The 27,166-nt window shown below is 43.0% G+C and overlaps 1 protein-coding gene and 1 long non-coding RNA gene across 16 annotated transcripts in view; both read right to left on the reverse strand.

Moving 5' to 3' along the window:
• Positions 1 to 2,899: 2,899 nt before the first annotated feature.
• LOC116375254 (uncharacterized) lies at positions 2,900 to 10,104 on the reverse strand. Its single transcript, XR_004210967.1, has 3 exons — positions 8,686 to 10,104; positions 7,750 to 8,241; positions 2,900 to 4,029 (listed from the first exon to the last, which is right to left on the reverse strand). It is a non-coding gene; the product is annotated as an uncharacterized LOC116375254 (long non-coding RNA).
• Positions 10,105 to 11,150: 1,046 nt separating this feature from the next.
• The window catches only part of LOC109896632 (protein phosphatase 1 regulatory subunit 12A), a 62,474-nt gene continuing 46,458 nt past the window's right edge, over positions 11,151 to 27,166 (reverse strand). For 8 of the 15 annotated variants that reach the window (XM_031831621.1, XM_031831625.1, XM_031831616.1 and 5 more), the window contains 9 exons: positions 25,954 to 26,084; positions 25,593 to 25,658; positions 21,176 to 21,192; positions 20,756 to 20,870; positions 20,536 to 20,640; positions 20,363 to 20,410; positions 15,674 to 15,724; positions 14,535 to 14,754; positions 12,768 to 12,872 (listed from right to left, as the gene is read on the reverse strand). In XM_031831621.1, the coding sequence (XP_031687481.1) occupies positions 14,614 to 14,754; positions 15,674 to 15,724; positions 20,363 to 20,410; positions 20,536 to 20,640; positions 20,756 to 20,870; positions 21,176 to 21,192; positions 25,593 to 25,658; positions 25,954 to 26,084 (674 nt within the window). In that variant the 3' untranslated portion in view covers positions 12,768 to 12,872; positions 14,535 to 14,613. The other 7 variants (XM_031831617.1, XM_031831627.1, XM_031831626.1 and 4 more) reach the window with 5 other exon arrangements.

The following is a 27,166-nucleotide window of genomic DNA, read 5'->3' on the forward strand; positions in this document are numbered from 1 at the left end:
CTCCAAGTCGGCTGTCACGTGCCTTTTACTGAGGAGTGGCTTCCGTCTGGCCACTCTACCATAAAGACCAGATTTGTGGAGTGCTGCAGAGATGGTTGTCCTTCTGGAAGGTTCTCCCATCTCCACAGAGGAACTCTAGAGCTCTGTCAGAGAGACCATTGGGTTCTTGGTCACCTCCCTGACCATGGCCCTTCTCCCCGGACTGCTCAGTTTGGCCGGGTGGCCAGCTCTAGGAAGAGTCTTGGTGGTTACAAACTTCTTCCATTTAAGAATTATGGAGGCCACTGTGTTCTTGGGGACCTTCAATGCTGCAGACATTGTTTGTACCCTTCTCCAGATCTGTGCCTCAACACAATCCTGTCTCGGAGCTCTACGGATTCCTTCGACCTCATGGCTTGATTTCTGTTCTCGCATGCACAGACATGTCAACAGTGGGATACTATATAGACAGGTGTGTGCCTTTCCAAATCATATACAATCAAATGAATGTACCACAGGTGGACTCCAAACAAGTTGTAGAAACATCTCAAAGGTGATCTATGAAAACAGTGGGGTCTGGAAAGGGTCTGAATAATTATGTAAATAAGGTATTTATGATTCTATTTTGAATACATTTGTTAACATTTCTAAAAACCTGTTTTCACTTTGTCATAAAGGGGTATTGTGTGTAGTAGATTACTGAGGAGTAGTGTTTTAATCCATTTTAGAATAAGGCTGTAACGTAACAAAATGTGGGGGAAAAAATCAAGGGGTCTGAATACTTTCTGAAGGCACTGTGTGTGTTTGTTTATTCATTTTTACTCTGTTTTCTCCCAATTTTGTGGTATCTAATTGGTAGTTACAGTCTTGTCCCATTGTTTCAACTCCCGTAAGGACTCAGAAGAGGCTAAGGTCTAGAGCCACACTGCTTCTTGACACAATGCCCACTTAACCCGGAAGCCAGCCGCACCAATGTGTCAGAGGATACACAGGGCACCTGGCAACCATGTAAGCATGCACTGCACCTGGCCTGCCACAGGAGTCGCTAGTGCGCAATGGGACAAGGACTTCCCTGCAGGCCAAACCCTCCCCTAACCCGGACGACACTAGGCCAATTGCCACCCCATGGGTCTCTCAGTCGCGGGCGGCTGCGACAGAGCCTGGACTCAAACCCAGAATCTCTAGTAGCACAGCTAGCACTGTGATGCAAGGCAATGTATGTGGATGCGTTCGTTCTTCTATCCTTGTGGGGACCTAAAATCTCCCTAAGTCCCCACAAGGATAGTAAACCAAGGAAAATCCTTTCCTATGTCCCCATGAGGACAAAGGCTATTTTGAGTTTTGTCGTTAGGTTTAAGATTAGGGTTAGAATTAGGGTTAGTGTACTGCGTTAGTTGTTAGGTTTAGGGTTTGGGCTAGGGTTAAGGAAAATAGGATTTTGAATGTAAATACATTAGGTCTTCACGAGGATAGAAGAACAAAACGTGTGTGTGTGTAAGCATTTTAAGAAAGTTGAAGCTCATTTACAGCATTTCTACACAATTTTAGAACTCTCAAATGCTATTTGGAGAACAGAAAAAAGCAAGCAGAAATTAGCCCAACCATTATCACATTGGTTGCTGTAGCTTCATTCACCTCAGTCGATCTAAAAGCACATAGCCTATTAGCTATACAATCAGGGGTTGGAACCGGTTCAGGGAACAGAACACTGTAAAATAACAAACATTTTTAAGAAACATAAATGAAAATGAAAGTAGTCCATACTGTTCCGGAACAGAACCATTATTTTTAAAACATGGGAACCGGTTAATCATGTTCTTTTAGGTTCCTAGTCCCACAAAAAATGCAGCAAAGTGCATCTGCAAAGCCCTCACTCTGTCACTCAGAAATGTATTCCAGTATCTGCCTGCAAACTGAAAATCTTTGCCAAGTGTGTGCGTGTTTAGGCTACCTGCCCCTCCCCCCTCTGACGCATAGGCTACTGTACTGACGTTACCATAGGCTACTGTACTGACGTTACCATAGGCTACTGTACTGACGTTACCATAGGCTACTGTACTGACGTTACCATAGGCTACTGTACTGACGTTACCATAGGCTACTGTACTGACGTTACCATAGGCTACTATACTAGCGTTACCATAGGCTACTGTACTAGCGGTACCATAGGCTACTGTACTAGCGGTACCATAGGCTACTGTACTAGCGTTACCATAGGCTACTGTACTGACGTTACAAGCGTGGTTCAGAAGATAGGAGAGATTTTTAATTAGCTAGAGAAGAATGGATTCACTTTTTTCAATGCTAGTTAAGAATAATATAGGCCTAGTCATCACCTTTCAACTTGGATATGCTAACTCCAAAATCGTAAGATGTGTTTTTGAATTCTGGTGCCGCTTTTTCACACAAGTTTTTTTTTAGCTAGCAGCTAGCTCAAAGGACATTCAAAGTTCCTCCATAGAAGCCGCTCCTCCTAGTTATAATACTGTGGACCCAATTAAGATAATGCATGTCATAAGATGCCCAGCGCTTCAAGCCTCCTCCTCAACCCTCTCTCTCCACCCGTAAAATTTCAGTCGCATCTTGAGTCATAGGCTACACTCGTCTGTCCATCACATATGTAAATAACTTGCATGCCTGCTTTATCATCACTGATGGGTGAAGTAATTTAATGAGCTAAATGTAAATAATAATAATAATAATAATAAAAGGTTAAAAAAGGAACAGAAAGGAAAGATAAACCAATTTTTGTAAAAAATGTTCTTTATTTAACTAGGCCAGTGTGTTCAACTAGGGGTTGCTGGTAGGAACAGTGGTACGGAATGAAAAAATAATGGTTCTGTTCAGGAATAAATGATTAGCCGCTACATATTAACTCAGTACTGGGATTAAAAACTCTAATTTAATACACACAGATGGATCTGTTCGCAACAATTATTTTATTAACAAAAGGAACACCCATACGTTTGCTTTACATAACTTTTTGTTGTTGTTACTGTTTAGGAGCTAATTTCCTGAAATTCTACACATTTTGCCATGGGTTGGGGAGACATTTTTTGCAGTTTTAAAAGCTATTTTCCAGCAATTCTACATATGTTGACATGACTTATGCCATGTTAATATGATACCTGAATCAGAGTGACTAAGAAACTCAATGGGGGCCCCCCCGGAGGTCTGGGCCCCTGGGCACGTGCCCAGTGTTCCCGGACGGTAATTCGGCCATGATGACTACAAATTTAGATAACTGGCTAGACTAACTAGACCAATTTAACAAAACGTTTAACTGACATGGGCTAATTGAGTGCCTGTCAATGAGTAACATATAAGAAGAGGCAAATTGCTGATGCACAACCAAGTTTCAAAACTGCACCTTGTGTATTCTACCATTCTAACTCTCAACAGTAAACTACAGTCTGTAAGTTGTACTTCAAATTAGATAAAAATGTATCGGTCGAGTAAACAAATTTGCAGATGTTATCACAGGTGCAGCAAAATGCTTATATAATGCAAACATAATACCAAAAGTTTATAAAGAAATAAAAAAATATATAAGAAATATCAGAACGAGTAATATTAGTCGCCGGAATTTATATACAGTACCAGTCAAAAGTTTGGACACCTACAGATTCATGGGTTTTTCTTTATTTGTACTATTTTCTACATTGTAGAATAATAGCGAAAACATTAAAACTATGAAATAACACATTTGGAATCATGTAGTAACCAAAAAAAGTGTTAAATCAAAATATATTTTTTGATTGTTGATTCCTCAAGTAGCCACCCTTTGTTCAAAGCTGTCATGAAGGCAATCTTGACATTATCTCAACCAGCTTCACCTGGAATGCTTTTCCAACAGTCTTGAAGGAGTTCCCACACGCTGAGCACTTGTTGGCTGCTTTTCCTTCACTCTGCGGTCTAACTCATCCCAAACCATCTCAATTGGGTTTGAGGTTGGGTGATTGCGGAGGCCAAGTCATCTGATGCAGCACTCCACTTTCCTTCTTGGTCAAATAGCCCTTACACAGCCTGGAGATGTGTTGAGTAATTGTCCTGTTGAAAAACAAATGATAGTCCCAATAAGCATAAACCAGGTGGGATGGTGTATCGCTGCAGAATGCTGTGGTAGCCATGCTGGTTAAGTATGCATTAAATGCTAAATAAATCACTGACAGTATCACCAGCAAAGCACCCCTAAACCATCACACCTCCTCTGCCATTCTTTCTGGGTGGGAACTACACATGTGAGATCATCCGTTCACCTACTCCCCACAAAAGGACAGATTTCCACCTGACTAATGTCTATTTCTCATGTTTATTGGCTTCTTATTGGTGTCCTTTAGTAGTGGTTTCTTTGCAGCAATTCAACCATGAAGGCCTGATTCACGAGGTCTCCTCTGAAAAGTTGATGTTGAGATGTCTGTTACTTGAAAAAAATTTGGGGCTGCAATTTCAGAGGCTGGTAATTCTAATGAACTTATCCTCTGCAGCAGAGGTAACTCCTGTGGCGGTCATCATAGAGAGCTTGATGGTTTTTGTAACTGCACTTCAAGAAACTTTCAAAGTTCTTGAAATGTTCTGGATTGACTGACCATGTCTTAAAGTAATGATGGACTGTCGTTTCTCTTTGCTTATTTGAGCTGTTCTTTCCATAAAATGGACTAGGTCTTTTACCAAATAGGGCTATCTTCTGTATATCACCCCTACCTTGTCACAACACAACTGATTGGCTCAAATGCATTAAGGAAAGAAATTCCACAAATGGATTCCAGGTGACTACCTGGTGTTGGAGAGAATGCAGTGTGCAAAGTTGTCAAGGTAAAGGGTGGATACATTGAAGAATCTCAAATATAAAATATACTTTTTGATTTGTTTAACACTTTTTTGGTTACGACATGATTCCATACGTTATTTCATAGTTTTGATGTCTTCACTATTATTCTACAATGTAGTAAAAATAAACTCTTGAATGAGTAGGTGTCCAAATTTTTGACTGGTACTATATGTGTGTGTGTGTATATACATATATAATGTTTGGTATACTCAGTGTATGTATGGTGTGTAATGTGCATAGACAGTATATGAATAGAAACTGAGTGTACAGCAGTAGTTATATAGGATGAGCCATGACTTGTCACCCACAGGCCATGTGTATCATTTGTCTTAGAGTAGGCATGATGATTTACGACCCATTTAGATCATATTACATGGATGCACGGGCCACTCCTTCTTCAACACTTGATACATAGGGTACCTGGGACAATCTCAATAGGACAGTGTATTATTATTGAATTTTGAATTATTATTATTATTATTTTTTTTTACCCCTTTTCTCCCCAATTTCGTGGTATCCAATTGTTTAGTAGCTACTACCTTGTCTCATCGCCACAACTCCCGCTCGGGAGAGACGAAGGTTGAAAGTCATGCGTCCTCCGATACACAACCCAACCAAGCCACACTGCTTCTTAACACAGCGCGCATCCAACCCTGAAGCCAGCCGCACCAATGTGTCGGAGGAAACACCGTGCACCTGGCAACCTTGGTTAGCTCGCACTGCGCCCGGCCCACCGCAGGAGTTGCTGGTGCGCGATGAGACAAGGATTTCAAACCCCTAACCCGGACGACGCTAGGCCAATTGTGCGTCGCCCCACGGACCTCCCGGTCGCGGCCAGTAACGACAGAGCCTGGGCGCGAACCCGGGGTCTCTGGTGGCACAGCTGGCGCTGCAGTACAGCGCCCTTAACCACTGCGCCACCCGGGAGGCCAGGACAGTGTATTCTTACCTGAACAATATCACACTACCAGGGTGAGCTGTTCAAATTTAGTCTGCTTAACAAATTCACTGCGGCCCTTACCAGTGACATCAGCATGCTTCACAATCTTGCCATCATGTTGCTGGACAGTTCCAGTAGAAATAATGGTACTGGCAGTGCCTTTAAAAGGAATATAACTCATGTACAGTGGGGCAAAAAAGTATTTAGTCAGCCACCAATTGTGCATGTTCTCCCACTTAAAAAGATGAGGCCTGTAATTTTCATCATAGGTACACTTCCACTATGACAGTGAAAAAGAAAAAGAAAGAAAAAAAAAAATCCAGAAAATTACATTGTAGGATTTTTAATTAATTAATTTGCAAATTATGGTGGAAAATAATTATTTGGTCACCTACAAACAAGCAAGATTTCTGGCTCTCACAGACCTGTAACTTCTTCTTTAAGAGGCTCCTCTGTCCTCCACTCGTTACCTGTACTAATGGCACCTGTTTGAACTTGTTATCAGTATAAAAGACACCTGTCCACAACCTCAAACAGTCACACTCCAAACTCCCCTATGGCCAAGACCAAAGAGCTGTCAAAGGACACCAGAAACAAAATTGTAGACCTGCACCAGGCTGGGAAGACTGAATCTGCAATAGGTAAGCAGCTTGGTTTGAAGAAATCAACTGTGGGAGCAATTATTAGGAAATGGAAGACATACAAGACTACTGATAATCTTCCTCGATCTGGGGCTCCACGCAAGATCTCACCCCGTGGGGTCAAAATGATCACAAGAACGGTGAGCAAAAATCCCAGAACCACACAGGGGGACCTAGTGAATGACCTGCAGAGAGCTGGGACCAAAGTAACAATGCCTACCATCAGTAACACACTACGCCACCAGGGACTCAAATCCTGCAGTGCCAGACGTGTCCCCCTGCTTAAGCCAGTACATGTCCAGGCCCGTCTGAAGTTTGCTAGAGAGCATTTGGATGTTCCAGAAGAAGATTGGGAGAATGTCATATGGTCAGATGAAACCAAAATATAACTTTTTGGTAAAAACTCAACTCGTCGTGTTTGGAGGACAAAGAATGCTGAGTTGCATCCAAAGAACACCATACCTACTGTGAAGCATGGGGATGGAAACATCATGCTTTGGGGCTGTTTTTCTGCAAAGGGACCAGGACGACTGATCCGTGTAAAGGAAAGAATGAATGGGGCCATGTATCGTGAGATTGAGTGAAAACCTCCTTCCATCAGCAAGGGCATTGAAGATGAAACGTGGCTGGGTCTTTCAGCATGACAATGATCCCAAACACACCGCCCGGGCAATGAAGGAGTGGCTTCGTAAGAAGCATTTCAAGGTCCTGGAGTGGCCTAGCCAGTCTCCAGATCTCAACCCCATAGAAAATCTTTGGAGGGAGTTGAAAGTCCGTGTTGCCCAGCAACAGCCCCAAAACATCACTGCTCTAGAGGAGATCTACATGGAGGAATGGGCCAAAATACCAGCAACAGTGTGTGAAAACCTTGTTAAGACTTACAGAAAACATTTGACCTCTGTCATTGCCAACAAAGGGTATATAACAAAGTATTGAGATAAACTTTTGTTATTGACCAAATACTTATTTTCCACCATAATTTGCAAATAAATTCATAAAAAATCCTACAATGTGATTTTCAGGATTTTTTTCCCTCATTTTGTCTGTCATAGTTGAAGTGTACCTATGATGAACATTACAGGCCTATCTCATCTTTTTAAGTGGGAGAACTTGCACAATTGGTGGCTGACTAAATACTTTTTTGCCCCACTGTACATGTGTATAGACTGAAGTGACCCAAGCACAAAACATCAGGTCTAAGAACAGCCCTTAATTATCACACAATAAAACCTGGGTTCTCATGCCTTATAAACTAAAATTGCCCATTGTGTACAATCACATGCCAGGCATATAGAGACATGCCTGTAACCCTAGCTGGGAGGTAAAGTTGTAATTCTATGGTGCTGTTCTCATGTTACCTGGATGTGTTCTCTGATCTCTACAGTGTGCTTCGGCAGACTGTTGATGCCGTTCCTGTCTTTCTGGTTTAACACAGCGATCCGATCCTCTCCACAGTCCTGGCCTCCAGAACCACCACCTCTTTTTTAAAGATTTTGTACAAAAAATACAATTGTTATACTTGAGTAAAAGTAAAAGCTATACATCAAATTCCTCACATTATGCAAACACCACTTTTTTGTTGCTTTTTAAATGTACAAACAGGGGCACACTCCAACATTCACAAATACAGTGATTCTGCCAGATCAGAGGCAGTAGGGGTTACAAGGAGTTATATTGATAGGTTTGTGAATTGGACCATATCATTGTCATGGGTAACGTCGAGGAACATGGCATGGGCGATAGAGGGCACTAGACGTTCTTCAGCCCAGCCTCAGACGAGCCCATAGGCTCTCCACCAAACGTATGGACCAGCCTACCCTCCTCGTGACTGTCTCCTGCCCTCATGGCCTCTGAGGAACAGACAGACAAAGAGAGAGATTGTTATTGTAGCAACTAGATAAAACAGGCAAATGGTTATAGCCAATATGGTCATTAATAAGAAAACTCACTCGAGCTGAATTAATCTGTCAATTTATTCATAGTTCACTTCTAATATTACCACGAACAGTCCCTTTTAGTCAAGAGACAATCAATTGCAGATGTATTTAATTTCATGTGTATCAATATACCATGAACAAAGGCAATACCCAACTGTTGAAGCAAAACAGAAACAGTTAACACTTATTTTTCCATTTCTACCAGATTATGTAGCCTGGTCCCAGATCTGTATGTACTCTGGTCCACTCCAATGCTCAACTCATTTCCTAATTGTCAATGAGTTGGCTTGATTTCACAAATAGACTGGCAGTCAGGCTATAGATTACGTGCCATTTGTGCATTTCCCAGGCTCTTACCTCTGATGAGGGAGGTAATGGCCAGTCTAGTGACAAAGACATTGTCCAGCTCTTCGCTGCCTGTGAACAGCTCAGCCACCATATACAGGTCTGGCTTCACCTTGCGAGTTCTCTCCAGCATGTACTACATACAGCCACACCACACACACCAGGGCACACAATGCAACATAGGCAATTTTGGGGAGGGAGAAAGAGTGAGGTTGGAGATAGAGAAGAGGGCGAGAGATGGGAAGGGGAAAGTGAAGGGGTAGAGGCTTTGGCAGATCAGCTCTCCCTTCAGCAGCACAGCTTCAGGCTGTCTCCCCAGCAGATCAGCTCTCCCCTCAGCAGCACAGCTTCAGGCCGTCTCCCCAGCAGATCAGCTCTCCCCTCAGCAGCACAGCTTCAGGCTGTCTCCCCAGCAGATCAGCTCTCCCCTCAGCAGCACAGCTTCAGGCCGTCTCCCCAGCAGATCAGCTCTCCCCTCAGCAGCACAGCTTCAGGCTGTCTCCCCAGCAGATCAGCTCTCCCCTCAACAGAACAGCTTCAGGCTGTCTCCCCAGCAGATCAGCTCTCCCCTCAACAGAACAGCTTCAGGCTGTCTCCCCAGCAGATCAGCTCTCCCCTAAGCAGCACAGCTTCAGGCTGTCTCCCCAGCAGATCAGCTCTCCCCTAAGCAGCACAGCTTCAGGCTGTCTCCCCAGCAGATCAGCTCTCCCCAGCAGATCAGCTCTCCCCTAAGCAGCACAGCTTCAGGCTGTCTCCCCAGCAGATCAGCTCTCCCCAGCAGATCAGCTCTCCCCTCGGGTACAAGGTAGAGCCAGACAGGGATGAAACAGAAGAGTTAGAAATATCAATGATATCTAAAACAAACAAAAAAAGTGTCACATTTCTCAGGGAAAGGTCCATCTTTACCACCCCCTTTTGGTATAGACTGGATATGACAATTACAGGCCGAAACTAGACCAGTTACAACAGCAGTAGCAGCTGGCCTGGAACCTAATACTACTGAACTATCAGCTGACCTGTAACCTAATACTACTGAACTATCAGCTGACCTGGCTCTGCAAAGTTTGTCAGGCGGGTCATCTGACATCACCCAGCCGTTGTGGGGCAGGAAGTGTCTGTCTGGCTCATCAACTGCATTTCCTGGTCAAATGCCAAGTTGTCCTCTGGTGAAATATCTCCACACCACTGGATGTTTCCCGGTGATAGGTCCCAATTTAGGCTGGTGGTTCGCAAAGTGTTTATAAATTGCATTTCCCATGATGCAGTTCTAGAGCTCAACATTAAGTTCCTGAACCAGTTACAACACTCCAGGGCAGATGAGGGCGCATTACTGTAACAAGCACAGGAGTGACAAACATTTGTAGCTCCAACACTAGTGACAACACCCAGCTCAAGATTATTGGGATCATTTTATTCAAGGAATTCCCACTCCTCTAAAATGGGTCTAAAGCACCCTTCTCGGACATAAAGATCGAAATGGTCTTATAGAAGGTAGCATACAATAGAAGAACGGTGATTCAACATAGCAATCACTCTGTATGAGCGGGTCTATTGCAATAATGGAGTATCCTAAAACAGACATGATTTGTGGCCACAGATGGTTTGTTTACATTTCTACTGTTGAGGCTAGAGGGAGTCGACTTAGGCTTACAGCTCCATCTAGCAGTCGCGTCGGGGACAACAGTTGACAACTATAGCATTAGCTTAACCTTAACCCTTTTCCTAACCTGCTATGTTAATTCACCTAAACTGCTGTGTTAATATCCTAATCTGCTGTGGTGACAAATCACACCCCTAACCTCACAATCGTGTGAGTCGCAAACATTCAATGAAATACTTCACTCAGTATAGTCACTCTCACCAAGTCCAACTTTCAATCGTTGACATCCCAAGATTATATTCCCAATAGCCCTGGGGACGAGGTTAGATGGTTCCTCACCCTGAAAGTAATCTATGGGCCAGGAGAAACTAATCCATGGTTGACATGGGTCTAAATCACATCCCTATTATTACAGGTGAAACAAACTGACCTGAGGTGGTGGTGGATGTAGGCCTAGAGGAGCATGGTTGTTGGGCTCTCCCCGGCTGAGCTGGGTGTTTCCATTCAATGTGGGTTAAAATAAACGGAACATTTTATTGGGAAACATTGAATAAGTGGGCCTTGTTATTTCTAAAAACATGCACACTCGTTTGTCCTAAATAAAATACAGGTAGTTGACAGACAACATGGACATCTTTGAAGGTCCTCCACAGCTTTAGCCAGTTGTTGGAATTGGGGACTTCCATAACACAGCAGAGACGACCCAAGAAACCATTCTCGTAACATGTTTCTGCTGTGCAATGGAGGTATCACTGCAGAAAGAGGCCAAGACAGAAACTATTCAGAGAAGTGACAGGTTAGCATCCTTGAAGGGCTATAGTCACCTTCAAGTGTACAATTTAATGAATGACAAGAATAAAATAGCCAACACAAGGGCTTTACAATGTACAAGTTTATTTTTAATGAACTCTTCAGTGGTTGGTAGTCACAGCACAGCTCGCATGTATGAAGCCACACGCCTATTTTACAAGATGGGACATTTAAAAAAGGAAAAACGGCAATGTAAACCAAAAGAGGAGATGGCCAACAGTCCAACTACAGCAACCTTTTCTTTACTACAGTATCCTTAAAAAGGCCACTGAAATGCATCAAATGTGTTTGATGCATGGACTTTATTTGATGGTGGCTGACATCAAATACTCCTCACATGGCATTGACAGTGCATGTAGACATTGTAAAAAGGACTGGGTTAGCAATACCTAAGATCTTTTAGTGACAACACCTTGGCTAATACTACAGCTTAAAAAACTAACTGAAAAGAAAATGAACAGCACTCATCCAAAGATACTGAATACAATGTGTGAAATGTAGTGAAGCAATTATATTATTCGTATCTCACAATTACCGTGAACACTTAAAACTGGAAAGAAAAAGCACTGAACACTGCCAGCCATTCCCTTTAAGAGAGAGAGGCCCTATTGTAATCCAATGTCTTTAGACTATAAATGAAGAAAATAGTTAAAAACACACTTTTTTTGTCCTCTGGAGTTTGTATATTTTTAATAGTAACAGACGGGAACCATAAATGCATGCCATGTGCTGGTCTCAAACGATACATACAGGTATATACAGCATCACTCAGTACCTGCTAAAACGAAGTGAGAAATACAGAGTATAAACCAACGACTACACTACAACCTTAAAGAAAAGAGAGGGGGGGGGGGGGGGGGGTCGGTGAAAGGGGTGAGCGATGGAAAGATGGAGTGAAAATCCTACTAGTGATGGACTCATCATTAAAGCATTTTTATTAGAAATAAATGCATATTGCACATACAGTGAAAGCTTAAATTCCACCAAGTCCACCTGTTCTGTAAAGCGATAATTCCATTTACCTCTGAGGGAGACACACAAAGGTACAGAAATGGAAAGGGGGTGAGTGGCGTGGATAGAGGTGTGTGTGCTTTTGTGGTGTGTGTCGGGGTGGGGTTGCGTGTACTAAGATGGGGTACGACTGGGAAGTCTTCTGCTGTAGGCAGAGCCTCCAAAAACGGGGAGGACTTCTCTTGGGGGGGGGGGGGGGGGGGTCAGAAAGAACAGGACAACTACACATCGCACAACCCTTGTATGTAGGTCGAGGAACAAACAGGAAATGAAAACAAAAAGATCAAATAAAGGTTTGTGGCACGAATAAAATCAGGTGTGAAATAACTGTTCTTCTGTGACAGCTGAGAGATCGATACAAGTGTTTTATGTACAACTAAGGCTTATTGGTTAAATAGTTGAGGATCCCCGCCCACAAACGCTTTTACATGCCGTTCACAACCCTATCCTCTGCTAATGTAAACTCAGTGGTTCTATCTGGAGAGCAGCCACAGGTTGAAGTGGAGAATAACCTAATGGAGAGAGGGAGGACATGGAGGACGCTGTGGTGGTGGGAGAGGAGCGAGGCATAGAAGAGCTGAGAAGGAGTCTTGTTGCGGATGTCTCTTGCAATTAATACCTAAAAGTTGCAATTCCATTAGTCACTGCCATGGAGGAGTGGGCGGGCGCAGGAGGGCGGGAGGGGTTTGTTCTACTTGGAAAGCTTGCTAATGACTCGAATAAGAGCTCCGTTCTCATCCTTTAGTCTCTGGTTGTCTGATTTCAAGTCTGGTAGCGTCTGGAAGAGAACAAAAAAAGAGCGGGGGAAACAGGCTTAGAGACATGTCACCATAGAGACACGTTGAGGTTCAGTCAGCCCAGTTCCAGAAACTGTTAATTGCAGTGTGTGTCATCAGCATCTTTGACAAGCCAGTCTCAACCACTTTTTTCCCCATTGTCTTTATATTCTTTGCTGAGAATGGAGCAAGCACACCCCAGTCCAAAGTTTCTGCTAAATAGCCATGCAGAAACAGGAGAGGCGGCTCCACTGGCAGCCAGGAATACAACACATTCGTCAAATACACAGCATAAATCCTGGCAGCACAAAAGTGCACCTTTGTTTGAAGCACACAGGACAAAAAAAAAATGCATGAGCGACAACTCAAACTGTTGCAGCATCAAATAATGCCTCTGCAATCATTCAGTTTTTAATGTCTTTCTGAGGTAGACTTATCAAGTGTAAAGCTAACGCCATCTCGCAGTCAGTACCCACCCAATACCCATTTCTGCCCTGAACCAAATTTCCAAACTAACTGCTATATGAAAAATGGCATTACTACATCTCTGCCTTAATACAATGCCAGTAGTTATGTTATTCACCAACATAACTACACCACTGCCTGTCATCTTGGTCACAGTTTGAGTTTAGTCGGAAATAGAAACTTTGACTAGTCATCAGTGTGGTGCCAAAGTGTTGTGGATTAAGTGGGTAATATTACGAGAGAACTACAAAATACTACCCAGTTTGTTTGACAAATTAAAATATAACTAATCACAATGAGTCACAGATTTTCATTCCCAAATATAATTCCCTCAATATCAATTAAATCCATACTGGGCTAAGCAGATTCATGAAGCCATGCAGTCCAGCATTGCAACCATGGCGTATTGCCCAGTCCCTCTTGAAACACTTCAGCATTCACATAGGAAACAACTGAACATCCAGGGAGATCAATAGCAAAACGTAAAACTGTTCACCGCAAAACTATAAAGGCATTATATTACAGATGACAATCAACCAACCGGAGCTTCTTATGGCATGTAATGGAAATTGAAATCATGAGCAAGAGCCAAATTAATATGTCTAGGTCACTGGGAAATTAAATAAGACCAAGTGGAAACCTGCAGTATTGGGGTGACCCAGTCTCAAAGCTGGGTTGACGTCATCTATAAAGACTCAATTGAAATGGGGGTGGGACTGGAGAAAGACACTGAGGGGAAAGGAAATGTGTCCGTCCTCCATAAAAAAATATGTCCGCCATTTGACGCTAAAAGGAAGCCATGTCATGCAAAGCCAGAAACCAGCCGAACGAAACAGCGGGACTCCCTGATAAAGACTTCAAGACTGCACACTGGGGGGAAAATAACAAAATGGGGCACTCTCCTTTACAGTATATCAAATTATCTAGTAAAATCAATTGAATAAAGACCTAATCATGTAGTCCAATATTTATACTTCAGGTGCTGCACTAACAATAAAGTAGTACATTTGCTTATATGAAAATTAACACCCGATTTGATACCTTACCTGACTGAAAATATCATTTAACTATACTGAGAACAATAGGTACTGCAAATGGAAAGTGCCCAGTCAAAACACACTCCCCAATATGAAAACCAGAGAGGACAGGGGAGGTAGGGGGGAGGAGATAACCTTGTAGTTGGGCGGCTGGGGACCTGCCTGTCTATGGGTGAGGTCGGAGCACGAATGGAGTATGAGAAGGGAGGGTGAGGGGGTGAGGAGGAGCGGTTGGGCAGGGCTACAGGTCCACGGAGGGGGGCAGCTGGCTGCAGGCTGACTGGGAGAGCTTGACCACCACGCGGGCCAGGGCCCTGTTCTCTGCCTGCAGCCGCTCCTTGACCTGACGCAGGGCCTGAACCTGCTTTACCTCTGGGAGGTTCTGCAGGAAAACCACAACACAGGGAGAGAGGGGTAGAGCGAGAGAGAAGGTAGAGCGAGAGAGGAGGGAGAGCGAGAGAGTTAAACAAGCAGAGGGCAGAGCAAAGGGGGAGATGGGAGAGTACCAGAAGGGAGAGAAAGAATGGAAGACAAGGGGGGCCAATACAAATTATAGAAAGGATAAGAAGAGGGGCAAAGAAGACAAAACAGAAAAAGGAGATTGTTAGGAAAATGGGACAGAGTTTGGAACTGGAGGAATGACAAGTGCTTTCCAAGCAGGCTGGCATGTAGGAGAGACGACAATCTACAGTAGCAGAGTAGACTAGAGAGAGAGGAAGACCGATATAGTCGCTGGGCTGCCTATGTCCTAGAAATAGTCACTACATTATGGCAGTGCTGGGAAGAAGGAAAACACTTGTTTATTTTGTTGCCCTGTTTCTGAGAACATCCAATCTCCTTAGTTAGAAGAGTTACGTCAACATAGAGCATCCCAAAAAGTGGCAATACTGAACACGCGCACACACAGAATTCAGACCACAGAATTCACACCACAGAATTCACACCACAGATAGGATACACTGGGGGCTCAAATCAAACACTGGGGAGTGTACAGTGACAAAAGCACTATGCTGACTGTCAGTTAGGATTGTTACATTATACATCTACAATGCTATAATTCACAGCACCAGAGAGTTTATCAAATGGGACATTGAATTGCCTCCGGCCCTCCTCACATTGGTCCACACTAGTGGTCCAGCTAAAGTATACAGTATGTTTAACATTGGAATATTGACTGCTGTTCCTGATCTTAAAGGGGCAATATGCAATTATGTCACTCAAAACCTTCTGGTGCCCTACACAAAAAAAAGGACCTTACACCCAACAACATACATCGAGGGCCCAGTCACATAAGACAGTACCTTGAGTTCCTCCTCCATCTCAGAGATCTTCCTTTCTAGAGCTCTTCTTTCCTGCAGGGAGGGGGACAAACAGACGTTAACCCCGGGTTTACAGAAGAGGGAGACGAGCATAGAAAACACCACAAAAGACAACCACCGCATACAGGCTCCCACAAACTGCTTCAGTTATGTTACCTCACACCTCGGCTCCGCAGCTCGGCTGTTACAGCCTCGAGTGACTCTGGCTCTGATAGCAGTGTTCATTTCATCAACAATATTTTTCCTGACTAAAACTATGACGATAACGAGACGAGATTCCATGGGGGGGATAACTAGCACCAATTACTTTCATTTTTGTCAACGAAAATGTGACACTAATGGACATTTAATTTGGCATGACATGCGGACCACGGCGCTAAAGCCGCAACTTTCGACAGTCAAGTGTCACCTGGCTTCGCATCAGTTCAAAAGATTGACGAGTGACTGAAGTGACGGCCTGGAGCTGTGTGGGAGAGCTGGGCAGATCAACGCAAATCAGCTGCAGACCACGGAACATGAAGGATGCCAATTCTGCCAATGAGAGGACTGCATGAAATATTCTGAAGCATACATGTTTAGGATTGGACATGTTTGTAGAATTGACATCTTTCAGTTGCACGGTCTGATTGAGCTGATCCACCCAACTCTCCTCCCACAGCTACCCAGGCCACTTCAATCACAAGTCAATCTTTTGAACCGATGCGAAGCCAGGTGCCAGGACACTTTACTGTTCTAGTTGAGCTTAGTTACAAGTCATGTTTACTCACTTTCATGTTGGCTATTTTTGCTTTGATCACATCAGAACCTCCATTTTCCCCTTTGCGTTATTATTCATCTGTGTTGCCGCTCACGCACAGCGATGCACGAATGCAAGTGGTTCCTTTTTTCCTATGGGACAAACGAATGCTATTTGTTGAATATTAGGAGTATGGTAATACTTCTGACATTTATGGAAAGCTTAAATTCTCCCCTTTTCAAGAAACCACTTACTTACCCCCCTTTACGGTTATGATGGGGAGAAAATCAGTCGTAAATTTAACCTGTAGCAAAGGCTTTATAGCCTATATGGTTAATTGTGCCTGGCATTAGTTACAATCTGCCACAATTAATGTCAGAGGTAGCCGACATTCATTATTTGATAGAAGAAAATGCACCGACTTGTGGCTAAAATGTGACTAAGCCTAAAAAAGGTATTTTATGACTAAAACAAAGCCGAAATCTAAATTGACACTGTCTGATAGTAAAACCTAGCTGCAGTTATATCCAATAAAGTGACTGTGGAGATGAGGTGTGAACATCAGATAACAGATGCAGGTTGAGGAGCTTCATGAAGAGAGAGAGAGGCGAGAGGAAAGTGGGTGAGGTGCACTCGCATGATTGTGAAGCATCAAAAAGACCTAACATGTCTAGGTGCTGCATGTCCCATCTTCTCCTGATGTGGTCTAAACATGACACGTTCATGAAATGACTCATGGGTAATGTCAGCCATACTGGTGGGGCCAATATAGCTGAAATAAAAGCAGTTGGCTTCGCTTACAAAGGCAGACCCAAGCTGTGAAGGTTGAGGAATGCAGACTTTAGGGAACGCCAGGGGAACGAGATCAAGGGACGGTCATCTAAAATCCGGTGACAACATGGACTTGAATAAGCAAACTAAAGCAATAGATTAGGGTATGAGTAAATCATTCATGGAAGATGTTGAGATCAGGATAAACTTTTTTTCTTGGCCACCATGCGAACTGCATGTGCCTGTTGTCGTTAAGGTGATGTTTCTATTGGGTCAATTTCACACCATATGTATTGAATTCAAAATAAAATAAATCATGAACATGAAAAATAGTTGAGAATGTAAACATGTTTGAGGACGGGTGAAATAGATTTTGAAATCAAAAACCAAACAAATAATATATAATTGTAAACAAAAATACATTAAAAGCAAAACCCCAAAACTTGTAAGCAAATCATTTTAAAGCGAGAGCAAAACTTAATGACAAAGTCATTTAAAAATATATTTTCAAACGAATACAAAAAGTTTTTGGTTAAACTTTCCCAGCAACCAATCGTATTGAATAGATTTTGCCTACGGTCTTGCCTGCATGTCCTACCCTTTGGTTACGCTACTCGTATCTTTGCTTTCAATGTCTGTTTCTTTGCTTTCACAGCCAGTCTTTTCGAATGCAAGTTAGGCATTATTTTTCCGTGAAAGGCAGGGTTTAGGGAGGCGTAGAGAAGTCTCCATTGGTCCACTAGATTTGTAGATATTAGAAGCATGTCTAATACATTTAATGGCAAACCATCTGTCAGACAAAGTTCAGCACAGGCGTTGGCAAATTGTTCTCCATACACCTGCGCCGAACGTTGTGCAACAGGTAATTCATATGTTTACCTAAGTAGTTAGATAAAATATGTTTTGCTCTCGCTCTAATTGTATTTATTTTTTTACAAGTTTCGGGGTTTTGCTTTTGATGTATTATTTGTGTTTACAATTCTACAGCCGTGGCCAAAAGTTGAAAATGACACAAATATTAATTTTCACAAAGTCTGCTGCCTCAGTTTGTATGATAGAAATTTGCATATACTCCAGAATGTCAGATGAATTATTTAGAGTGATCAGATGAATTGCAATTAATTGCAAAGTCCCTTTTTGCCATGCAAATGAACCCCCCAAAAACATTTCCACTGCATTTCAGCCCTGCCACAAAAGGACCAGCTGACATCATGTAAGTGATTCTCGTTAACACAGGTGTGAGTGTTGACGAGGACAAGGCTGGAGATCACTCCGTCATGCTGATTGAGGTCGAATAACAGACAGGAAGCTTCAAAAGGAGGGTGGTGCTAGGAATCAGTTCTTCCTCTGTCAATCATGATTACCTTTTTGCTTTGCACAAAAAGGGCTTCACAGGCAAGGATATTGCTGCCAGTAAGATTGCACCTAAACTATTTATCGGATAATCAAGAACTTCAAGGAGAGCGGTTCAATTGTTGTGAAGGCTTCAGGGCGCCCAAGAAAGTCCAGCGAGCACCAGGACCATACCCAAAGTTGATTCACCTGCAGGATCGGGGCACCACCAGTACAGAGCTTGCTCAGGAATGGCAGCAGGCAGGTGTGAGTGCGTCTGCACGCACAGTGAGGCAAAGACTTTGAGGATGTCCTGGTGTCAAGAATGGCAGCAAAGAAGCCATGAAAAACATCAGGGACAGACTGATATTCTGCAAAAGGTACAGGGATTGGACTGCTGAGGACTGGGGTAAAGTCATTTTCTCTGATGAATCCCCTTTACGATTGTTTGGGGCATCTGGAAAAAAAGCTTGTCCGGAGAAGACAAGGTGAGCGCTACCATCAGTCCTGTGTTATGCCAACAGTAAAGCATCCTGAGACCATTCATGGGTGGGGTTGCTTATCGGCCAAGGGAGTGGGCTCACTCACAATTTTGCCTAACACAGCCATGAATAAAGAATGGTACCAACACATCCTCCGAGAGCAACTTCTCCCAACCATTCAGGAACAGTTTGGTGACGAACAATGCCTTTTCCAGCATGATGGAGCATGCTAGCCATAAGGCAAAAGTGATAACTAAGTGGCTCGGGGAACAAAACATCGATATTTTGGGTCCATGGCCAGGAAACTCCCCAGACCTTAATCCCATTGAGAACTTGTGGTGAATCCTCAAGGGTGGACAAACAAAACCCCACAAATTCTGACAAACTCCAAGCATTGATTATGCAAGAATGGGCTGCCATCAGTCAGGATGTGGCCCAGAAGTTAATTGACAACATGCCAGGGCGGATTGCAGAGGTCTTGAAAAAGGGTCAACACTGCAAATATTGACTCTTTGCATCAACTTCATGTAATTGTCAATAAAAGCCTTTGACACATATAAAATGCTTGTAATTATACTTCAGTATTCCATAGTAACTGACAAATATCTGAAGACAATGAAGCAGCAAACTGAGTAAATTAATGTGTCATTCTCAAAACTTTGACACGACTGTATATATTTTGCCTTCAAATGTTTAGATTTTTGATTTCAAAATCCATTATTTCACCCATCCTCCAAAATATGTTTACATTCTCAACTTTATTTTCCATGTTCATGTTTTATTTTTATTTGATTTCAATACATATGGCGTGAAATTGACCCCATACATTTGTGTCAGTCGTTAAGGTGAGTGAACACTTTCCAAAAAGAATGGCAAAAAGCACATGCGTAAGATAACACATTTCCATTGAAACAATCCATCATGTATACTCGCTATCACACACACTCGTCAAAAAGAACCACCATGAAGAAAACGTGACCACACACTGGCTAAAAATGTTCAAAAACACGTGAGAGAAGGTAGGTAGCTCGTGCTTGGGTGGGGTTGCACGCCCCCCAGCCAAATATACGGGCATGGTGAGCCAGCCAGCAGGAGAGGCAGTAGACTGGAGAAAGTAGTCAGGTTTATAAGACCATACCACCCAGCTGAAATTGGGGCCTGCTTGTAACCTTCAGACATAAACCAGTTGGCATTGATTACCACGCTGTTAACCACTACCAATTCAGTTCAAACCAATAATCATTTTTATTTGTAAGTGCCTTTCATTCATACAACTCATTTTTGTAAGTTAATCATTTTACCAAACAAATGAATGAAGTTAAACACATAAAACACTTAATAAATCAGTACCCTTTTCTCCATCTCAAGCTGCGACCGGTCAGCAAAGCGCTCCTGCCTCTGTAATACAAGCAACGTTGATAACCCACAGTTAGCGTGGAAGTCCTATTTATTCACAATGAGTGATCCTAATGGTACATGCTAATTTCCCAACTGTACAGCGCAGCCTGGCCACAGTGCCTCACCTGTGTGGCCTTCTCCAGCTGTAGCTTCAAGTCATTCAGCTGCAGGTCTGTGTCACGTAACTGGGACTTCAGCTTCTCATTCTCAGCTAGGATCTGCTCATAAAGCTGAGAGAGGGAAAAACAGTCTGAAAATTAAAATGTGACTATTTCTATGGTGTTGTCATTGAGTCTGGTGTGATTTTAACTAAGGTAGAAGGTGAGTGTCTGGGAGCTCCAGTACCTTCTTGTAGTCAGTGCTATCGTCTCGGTCCAGCCTGCTTGAGAATGACCTGCGACCCTCGCCACGGCTACCCAGGTGGTCATAGCGGTCAGAAGAGGAAGTGCTGCTCTCATTCCTGAACAGAATAAAAACATGGACACTTAGCTCTACAGCATCTTATTGACCATGTCTAATATTTACATAGCCATATACCAGTTTGTCAACGATTTATTTGGTCCAAAGTTGCACAAGCCCTCCAAGTGAAGGGTAAATAGACAGGAATGATGCATTCCCAAATGGCACCCTATTCTCTACATAGGGCTCTGGTCAAAATTAGTACACTACAGGTGCCCTATGGGCCCTGGTCAAAAGTTGTGCACTATATAGGGAATAGTGTGCCATTTGGATAGACCTGAAGAATATACTGAATTTGGCACGTACCTGGACAGTCGGTCGCTCTGTGAAAAGAAAAACAGCAGTGATTTAATGTCTTTACCCGATGTTAATACAAGCAAATCCACATGACCGATTCAAAGCAGTTTTCCTGTTGTCTAGACGAGCGCAGTATGTGGAATGTAGATGATCAATTAGAGTGCATTTGAGGGTTTTGTTGTTCTGCTGGGGAATGTTTGGAGCATCACAATGAAAACAGGATCTTTAAGGTGCATTCTATTCTCCGAGCACGTCTTTTTGTAAATACTAAATTAGATATACTGCTAGGTTATTCATTTCCTTGGCTTCAAAAGGTCTGCCTCATTGATTTGCAAAGAGTTGACAAAGCTAGATGTTGGATGAATTAGTGTCAAGCCCCTCTCCCTTCTCATAGTACCTGACCCCTCTGCACTGCAACAGCCCCCCCCACACACATATTCCTGAATGGCTGCCAAGCCTGCCAGTGCCTTAAGGGCCTGCCCCTGATCCCAGCCTCTTCTAGCTCCCGCAGTGTTTCTCAGAGCAGGCGGGATGTGGGTCAGAGGGCCAAGCCTACAACAGTGTTCAAATTGCTGTTGGTTTCCTGAAGCTGAAGGAGCCCGATCTCCAGGGAAAACCCTTGTGTGTCAGGATATCTTTAAGACCTTAGCTACAGAGATTAAAATGGTGAGGGGGAAGAAAGCTATAATTCAACCTGTTGTACATGTCAGTTGTCAGAAAAATATACTGCTTAACAGTATAGTAGTAACCTACTTCCCTCAGGTTGTGATACATTTTGAAGATCTTGACCAATTCAAATCTCCCTCAAGTCAAGAAAAAAAAAGTGCTTCTCTTCACACTGCAAGTAATTGATAAATGCAGGGACATTCTTCAATAACTCTAGTTGTCCTTGACTTTCACCACAAGGCCAGCTATGTTTACCACCTAAAATCAAGTGGGCAGAACTGGAGGGGTGAAACTAATTACATATCACAATATTATATTGATACTTTGACTGCAAGTATCGATTTGTACTGAATGCACGTCTAATTTGCACATCTCCATCTGGCTTTCGGGGGGGGGGGGGGGGGGCACCTGTTTCCCCCCAATTGTAAAGATTTCATTTATTTTTTAATTGCAGTGTTTTAAAAATCCTATATCGTTGCTTTAAATCAATGTACGGGCGAGCACGCTCACTCTCCATCAATTCCATTCCAATTGCATCCAAACTAGACAATCCCGTTCAAGATTGAAGAGAGCTTATGCATAATAAGCTTCTAATTAATTGCCTCCGTCTCTTGTACAGTATGCACACACCTGTACTCCGCTTGCTGGCCTCTAAAAAGGCACCTTAGCTCTTGGAGTCCCATGCAGGAAAAGCTAGACTAGAATACCTTGCTGGACATTTTTTTTGCATTTCTTACACCAATAGACTATTTGAAGAGAGCAAACTAGAGTTGTGTGTTCGAATGTTAAACGCAACAGCCAATAGAACGCACAGGTAGTTTGAAAGAGCGATTGCGTGACGGCGCTAGACTATAGTCGTCATTTATTCAGACCCATTAACCATTCAATCCTCATGGAGAAGTGAACACCTACATCTCATTCTAGTCTTACATTATTCAAGTATGTCATTAGAATGATGGACAACACAACTTATTTAATTTAACTGTTGAAAGCGAGGAAGGAATGGAGCAACACTAGAGAGAGAAAGGTTGGCTAATAACAGGAAATATCTTAAAATGTAAATCAAATTTGCTAGCCTTTACTTGTAACTTTGCAGGCTGCATGTGCTGCACCTGCTTTATCATGGTTAGAACAAGGGGTGTAATTCCAGTCCACACAATGCAGTTCACACTCAAGACTACTGCCACTTGTTTCATTTACTTATCCATAGATGTAGCTATGCGCTTTATGTTTTTCTGCCGTGCATAATGTGCAGTAGCTTATATATCATATAGCCTATGTATTGGATAACATCCCAATCATTTGGCCTTCGACGCATTGCCATTTATGTAGGGCTCATAATATGTATTCAATCAGGCGCAGGTTGCATCAGGCTTGAATTTTCAAACAAAGCTCTAATCAAATCCAGACATAGGCCTATTTATATGCTTTCTAAATGCTTTTGAATAACACTTCCGGTTTTGATGGGAAGTACCGGGTTACACAGGAGAAAAGGGATTTATTCTCAGGATGGAACATTTGTAAAATACCAGGAAACTATTCAACCCTAATTGCCAGGTAACGTTAGTTGACCGTACCTGCACCAAAACTCCTGTATTGTTCAGCCTATAGCTTGTTCTCCATCTTCTTAAATAGTGAGCCAATGTGTTATTTTCAGCCCTTTTATTTCCATGACCGATCAAAAGTCACTTTCACATGCGCTCTCGTCTCTCTGTAGCAGACATGTAGTGATCAATAGTTTAAACGTCAAATCGCAATACACATCGTGTATCGGCCCCTAAGTATCCTAACATTGTATCGTGAGGTCCCTGGCAATTCCAAGCCCAGGGAGAAACCCAAATCAACTCTGGCAGGAGGGAGCAGCTCTTCCTGAATGCTTTCCTATTCATGCAGAGATAATAGACCATTTCCTATTTGGTGTTCTGTTAAGGCCCCGCCCCAACGTGCAGCCTTCAACAACAAAGAGATATGCTGGCTTTCTGGCTGGTTGCTCCGTCCACCAGCCCTCCTCCTCCCACTGTGTGCGTCTGATCTGCAGCCAAGCGCCTGGCCACATCACTGTCCGCTCCGCAGCACTGCATAGGACACACCCCTTCCAAAACAGGAAGACTTAGCCAGGGAGACTCCATCTTATTCAACCTTTATTTGACAGGGAAGTCATAAGACTAGGGTCTCTTACAGAGGAGCTCTGCATAAATACAAACAGATACAATGTACAACATAACAAAAAGAGATATTAAAACAGATATATCAAGAGGTCACTGATCATTGACCAAGGAGGACGAGGAGATCTCATTTCAGAGAGCTCTGGAAGTTGTTCCACATGAAGGTCGCAAAAAAATTTAATTTACCCAACTGTGGAGACCGAAGCGGCCTCCAGTAGTATTCAAGCCTGAGACTGGGTTTGGACATTTGTAAGTCTAAATTGAATTGATGATACAATAGAGATAGGAAGTTTCTTCATGAGTCCTTTGTAGATAAACAAAATGCCACTCTTTTTACATACAAACAGGCCTGACCCATTTTTTGTTAGTCATACCGACCTTCTCATCTCCCTCCCAAAAGGTACAACAGGAACTCCGTTGGGGGTTCTTTAGCTATGATTACAGGGTGGATGTCGTGTCCACTAAAATTAAGTCATCGCGGATTGCAGAATGCTGGACATTTTTCAATGCATGTGAAAAAAATAAACTTAAATTGTCAATATCTAGTTAAAAAAAAGTAACTAGCCCAGAACGTTTGAATTCCTTCCATTTTCTCCTCCTATCGCAGAATAGTTTTCATAATAGTGAAAACTGCCTGTACGTTCAACATGAACAAGACCATTTCCTTTGTGTGGTGGCTTGTTTTGGAACTTACTGAACTATGGCGGAGAGCGCTTTGCGTTTGAGGTCACCTTAGCGACAGGACAATCACAGGAAAGGAGGAACCATGATATCCAAAGTAAGCAGAAGAGGGAGTCTTTACAGTACCAAAGCTAGCCATAATAGGCCAAATAAAGGAAAAGCAGAGGCACTTGCTTGGCCGTGACTATAGACAAAAGAGTGAAAGAGCAAAAAAAGTTGATTGGGGTGGTTGAACTTCATCAAAAAAATGGCCACTCACTTAAAGTGTTTAATCAAAACAGTCTATCCTTTAGTTTGGGTCTCAGGCTGGACCACAGAGTTGCGGTAAAGAGGTCAATGGAACTCAATCAAAACAATGTAAATGCCATGGAAACGAGTGGAATATCCTCAATGCCCCCCAGCAAAAACAGCCTATAGGCTATTGTTTATTACGGATATTTCACAATATGTTGAGGTATAAATCTGAGCATAACGCTTGTATGGATGTCAAACCCAATACATGTCATAGTCACCAATCAATGGGGTTCGTGATATACACCCACTGACACTTTAATGTGGACATGCCTTTCAGTTAAAAACGACTGCCTTCCATAACAATCTCTGTATGCTAGCTATGATATCTCATACAAACTTGAGTTAGCATTTAGCACTTCTTCAAAACATGAAAAGGGGACAACTTTAAAACGTTATGCAGTGAAAACAGCCCAAAATATCCAAATCAGACTTTAGTAACCACCTTGAGCCCGTTTCAAATTAATAATACAAAAATGACAGATTTGACATACATCCACTTAGTTCGATCAGATTTGTTGAATTTGCGCAAATGAGGGCGTCACAGCATCCTGCGTTCTAATGACCTCATTACTGCATCTATTGTGGGTTTATTTCTACACGGTTGTCTGGACTAAGGTTACCTGAGGTTCACCCTTGATGCTGCCTTCCTCGGAGTCCGCCGACTGGTCTGGGTCATTGTCATCACTCTGGAATGCAAGGAGGGACAGGAGGTCAGGAGCAGCACCGGGACAGTTATTCTCAGAATAAACCCAAAGTCTGGCTGAAAAACCCCAATCAGCTACATCCAGATGTTTCATGGAGGTGCACTTCAGTGTAGTACCTCGAGAGTAGTTGTACTGCTAAATCTATAAAATGGTTTTTCACCTCAAACTGACATGTATCCTTATTACCTTAAAAAGGTGGGTCAAGTGGGCTCTGTTCATTACACTTGAGGCATGTCCACATAAAAAAAAAGTGTCCGTGTGTGTGTGTGTCACAAACCCCATCTTGGGTCCAGAAAGACACCCCGGTGGAGCGTCTCTTCTCACGGGGCCGCCGGCGATCACGTATGGAGCGGGGCTGGGACTTATCCTCTCCCTCCTTCTCCTCCTCCTGCTGCTTCTTGTCGGATTCTGTCAATTACAGAGAGACCGAGTGAGCAATATGCACTGGACCTAGTACATTTGGGGTCAATTCCAATTCTTCAGGTTTACATTGTCAAATCAAAATGTAATTTTGGAAATGCATTTGACTTTAATGAGGAGCCTAACTGGTGACAAACTATTAGTCACCCAATAAATGAGCATGTCCTTCATCAAGTGTTCATTAGTCAGTGTGTGCCGACATCAAAGTTTCATTCCATCAAAGCGTAGTTCGGTAAAACTTAAGTTATATCTTTGGTTTGCACCTCCCAAGTGGCGCAGCAGTCTAAGGCACAGAATCGCAGTGCTGAGGCGCTACTACAGCCTCGGGTTCGATCCCAGGCTGTGTCACTGCCGGACGTGACCGGGAGACCCATGGGGCGAGGCAGCCGTCTGGGATTTCCTTGTCTCATCGTGTTCTAGCGACTACTTGCTGACTGCAAGCTGACTCGGTCATCAGTTGGACGGTGTTTCCTCCGACACATTGGTGCGGCTGGCTTCCGGGTTAAGCGAGCAGAGAGTCAAGAAGCAGTGTGGCTTGGCAGGGTCATGTTTCATTTAAGGCAACCCAGTCCTTTTCCTGCCTGGGTGGAATTCAGGTTAACCAGTCTGTGCTCACATGGCTATTAGATACAGTGCCTTCAGAAAGTATTCATACCCCTTGACTTGTTCTACATTTTGTTGTGTTACAGCCTGAATTCAAAATTGATTAAATTGATCATTTGTTTACCCATCTACACAAAATATCCCATAATGACAAAGTGAAAAGATGTTTTTAGATTTATTGAAAATGTAATACAGAAATCTAATTTACATAAGCATTCCCGAGTCAATTCTTTGCAGAAACACCTTGGCAGCGATGCCTGGATCAGCTTTGCATCTCTGGATTTTCTCCCATTCTTCCTTGCAGATTTTCTTAAGCTCTTAAATTAGATGGTGAGTGGCAGTGAACAGCAATCTTCAAGTCTTTCCACAGATTAAGTACTTATACATTCTTGTTCTGAAGCCATTTCAGCATTGTTTTGGCTGTATGCTTGGGGTCATTCTGCTGTTGGAATGTAAATCTTCACCCT

The sequence above is a fragment of the Oncorhynchus kisutch genome, linkage group LG9 (assembly GCF_002021735.2).
Source record: "Oncorhynchus kisutch isolate 150728-3 linkage group LG9, Okis_V2, whole genome shotgun sequence".
NCBI classification, from domain to species: Eukaryota; Metazoa; Chordata; class Actinopteri; order Salmoniformes; family Salmonidae; genus Oncorhynchus; species Oncorhynchus kisutch.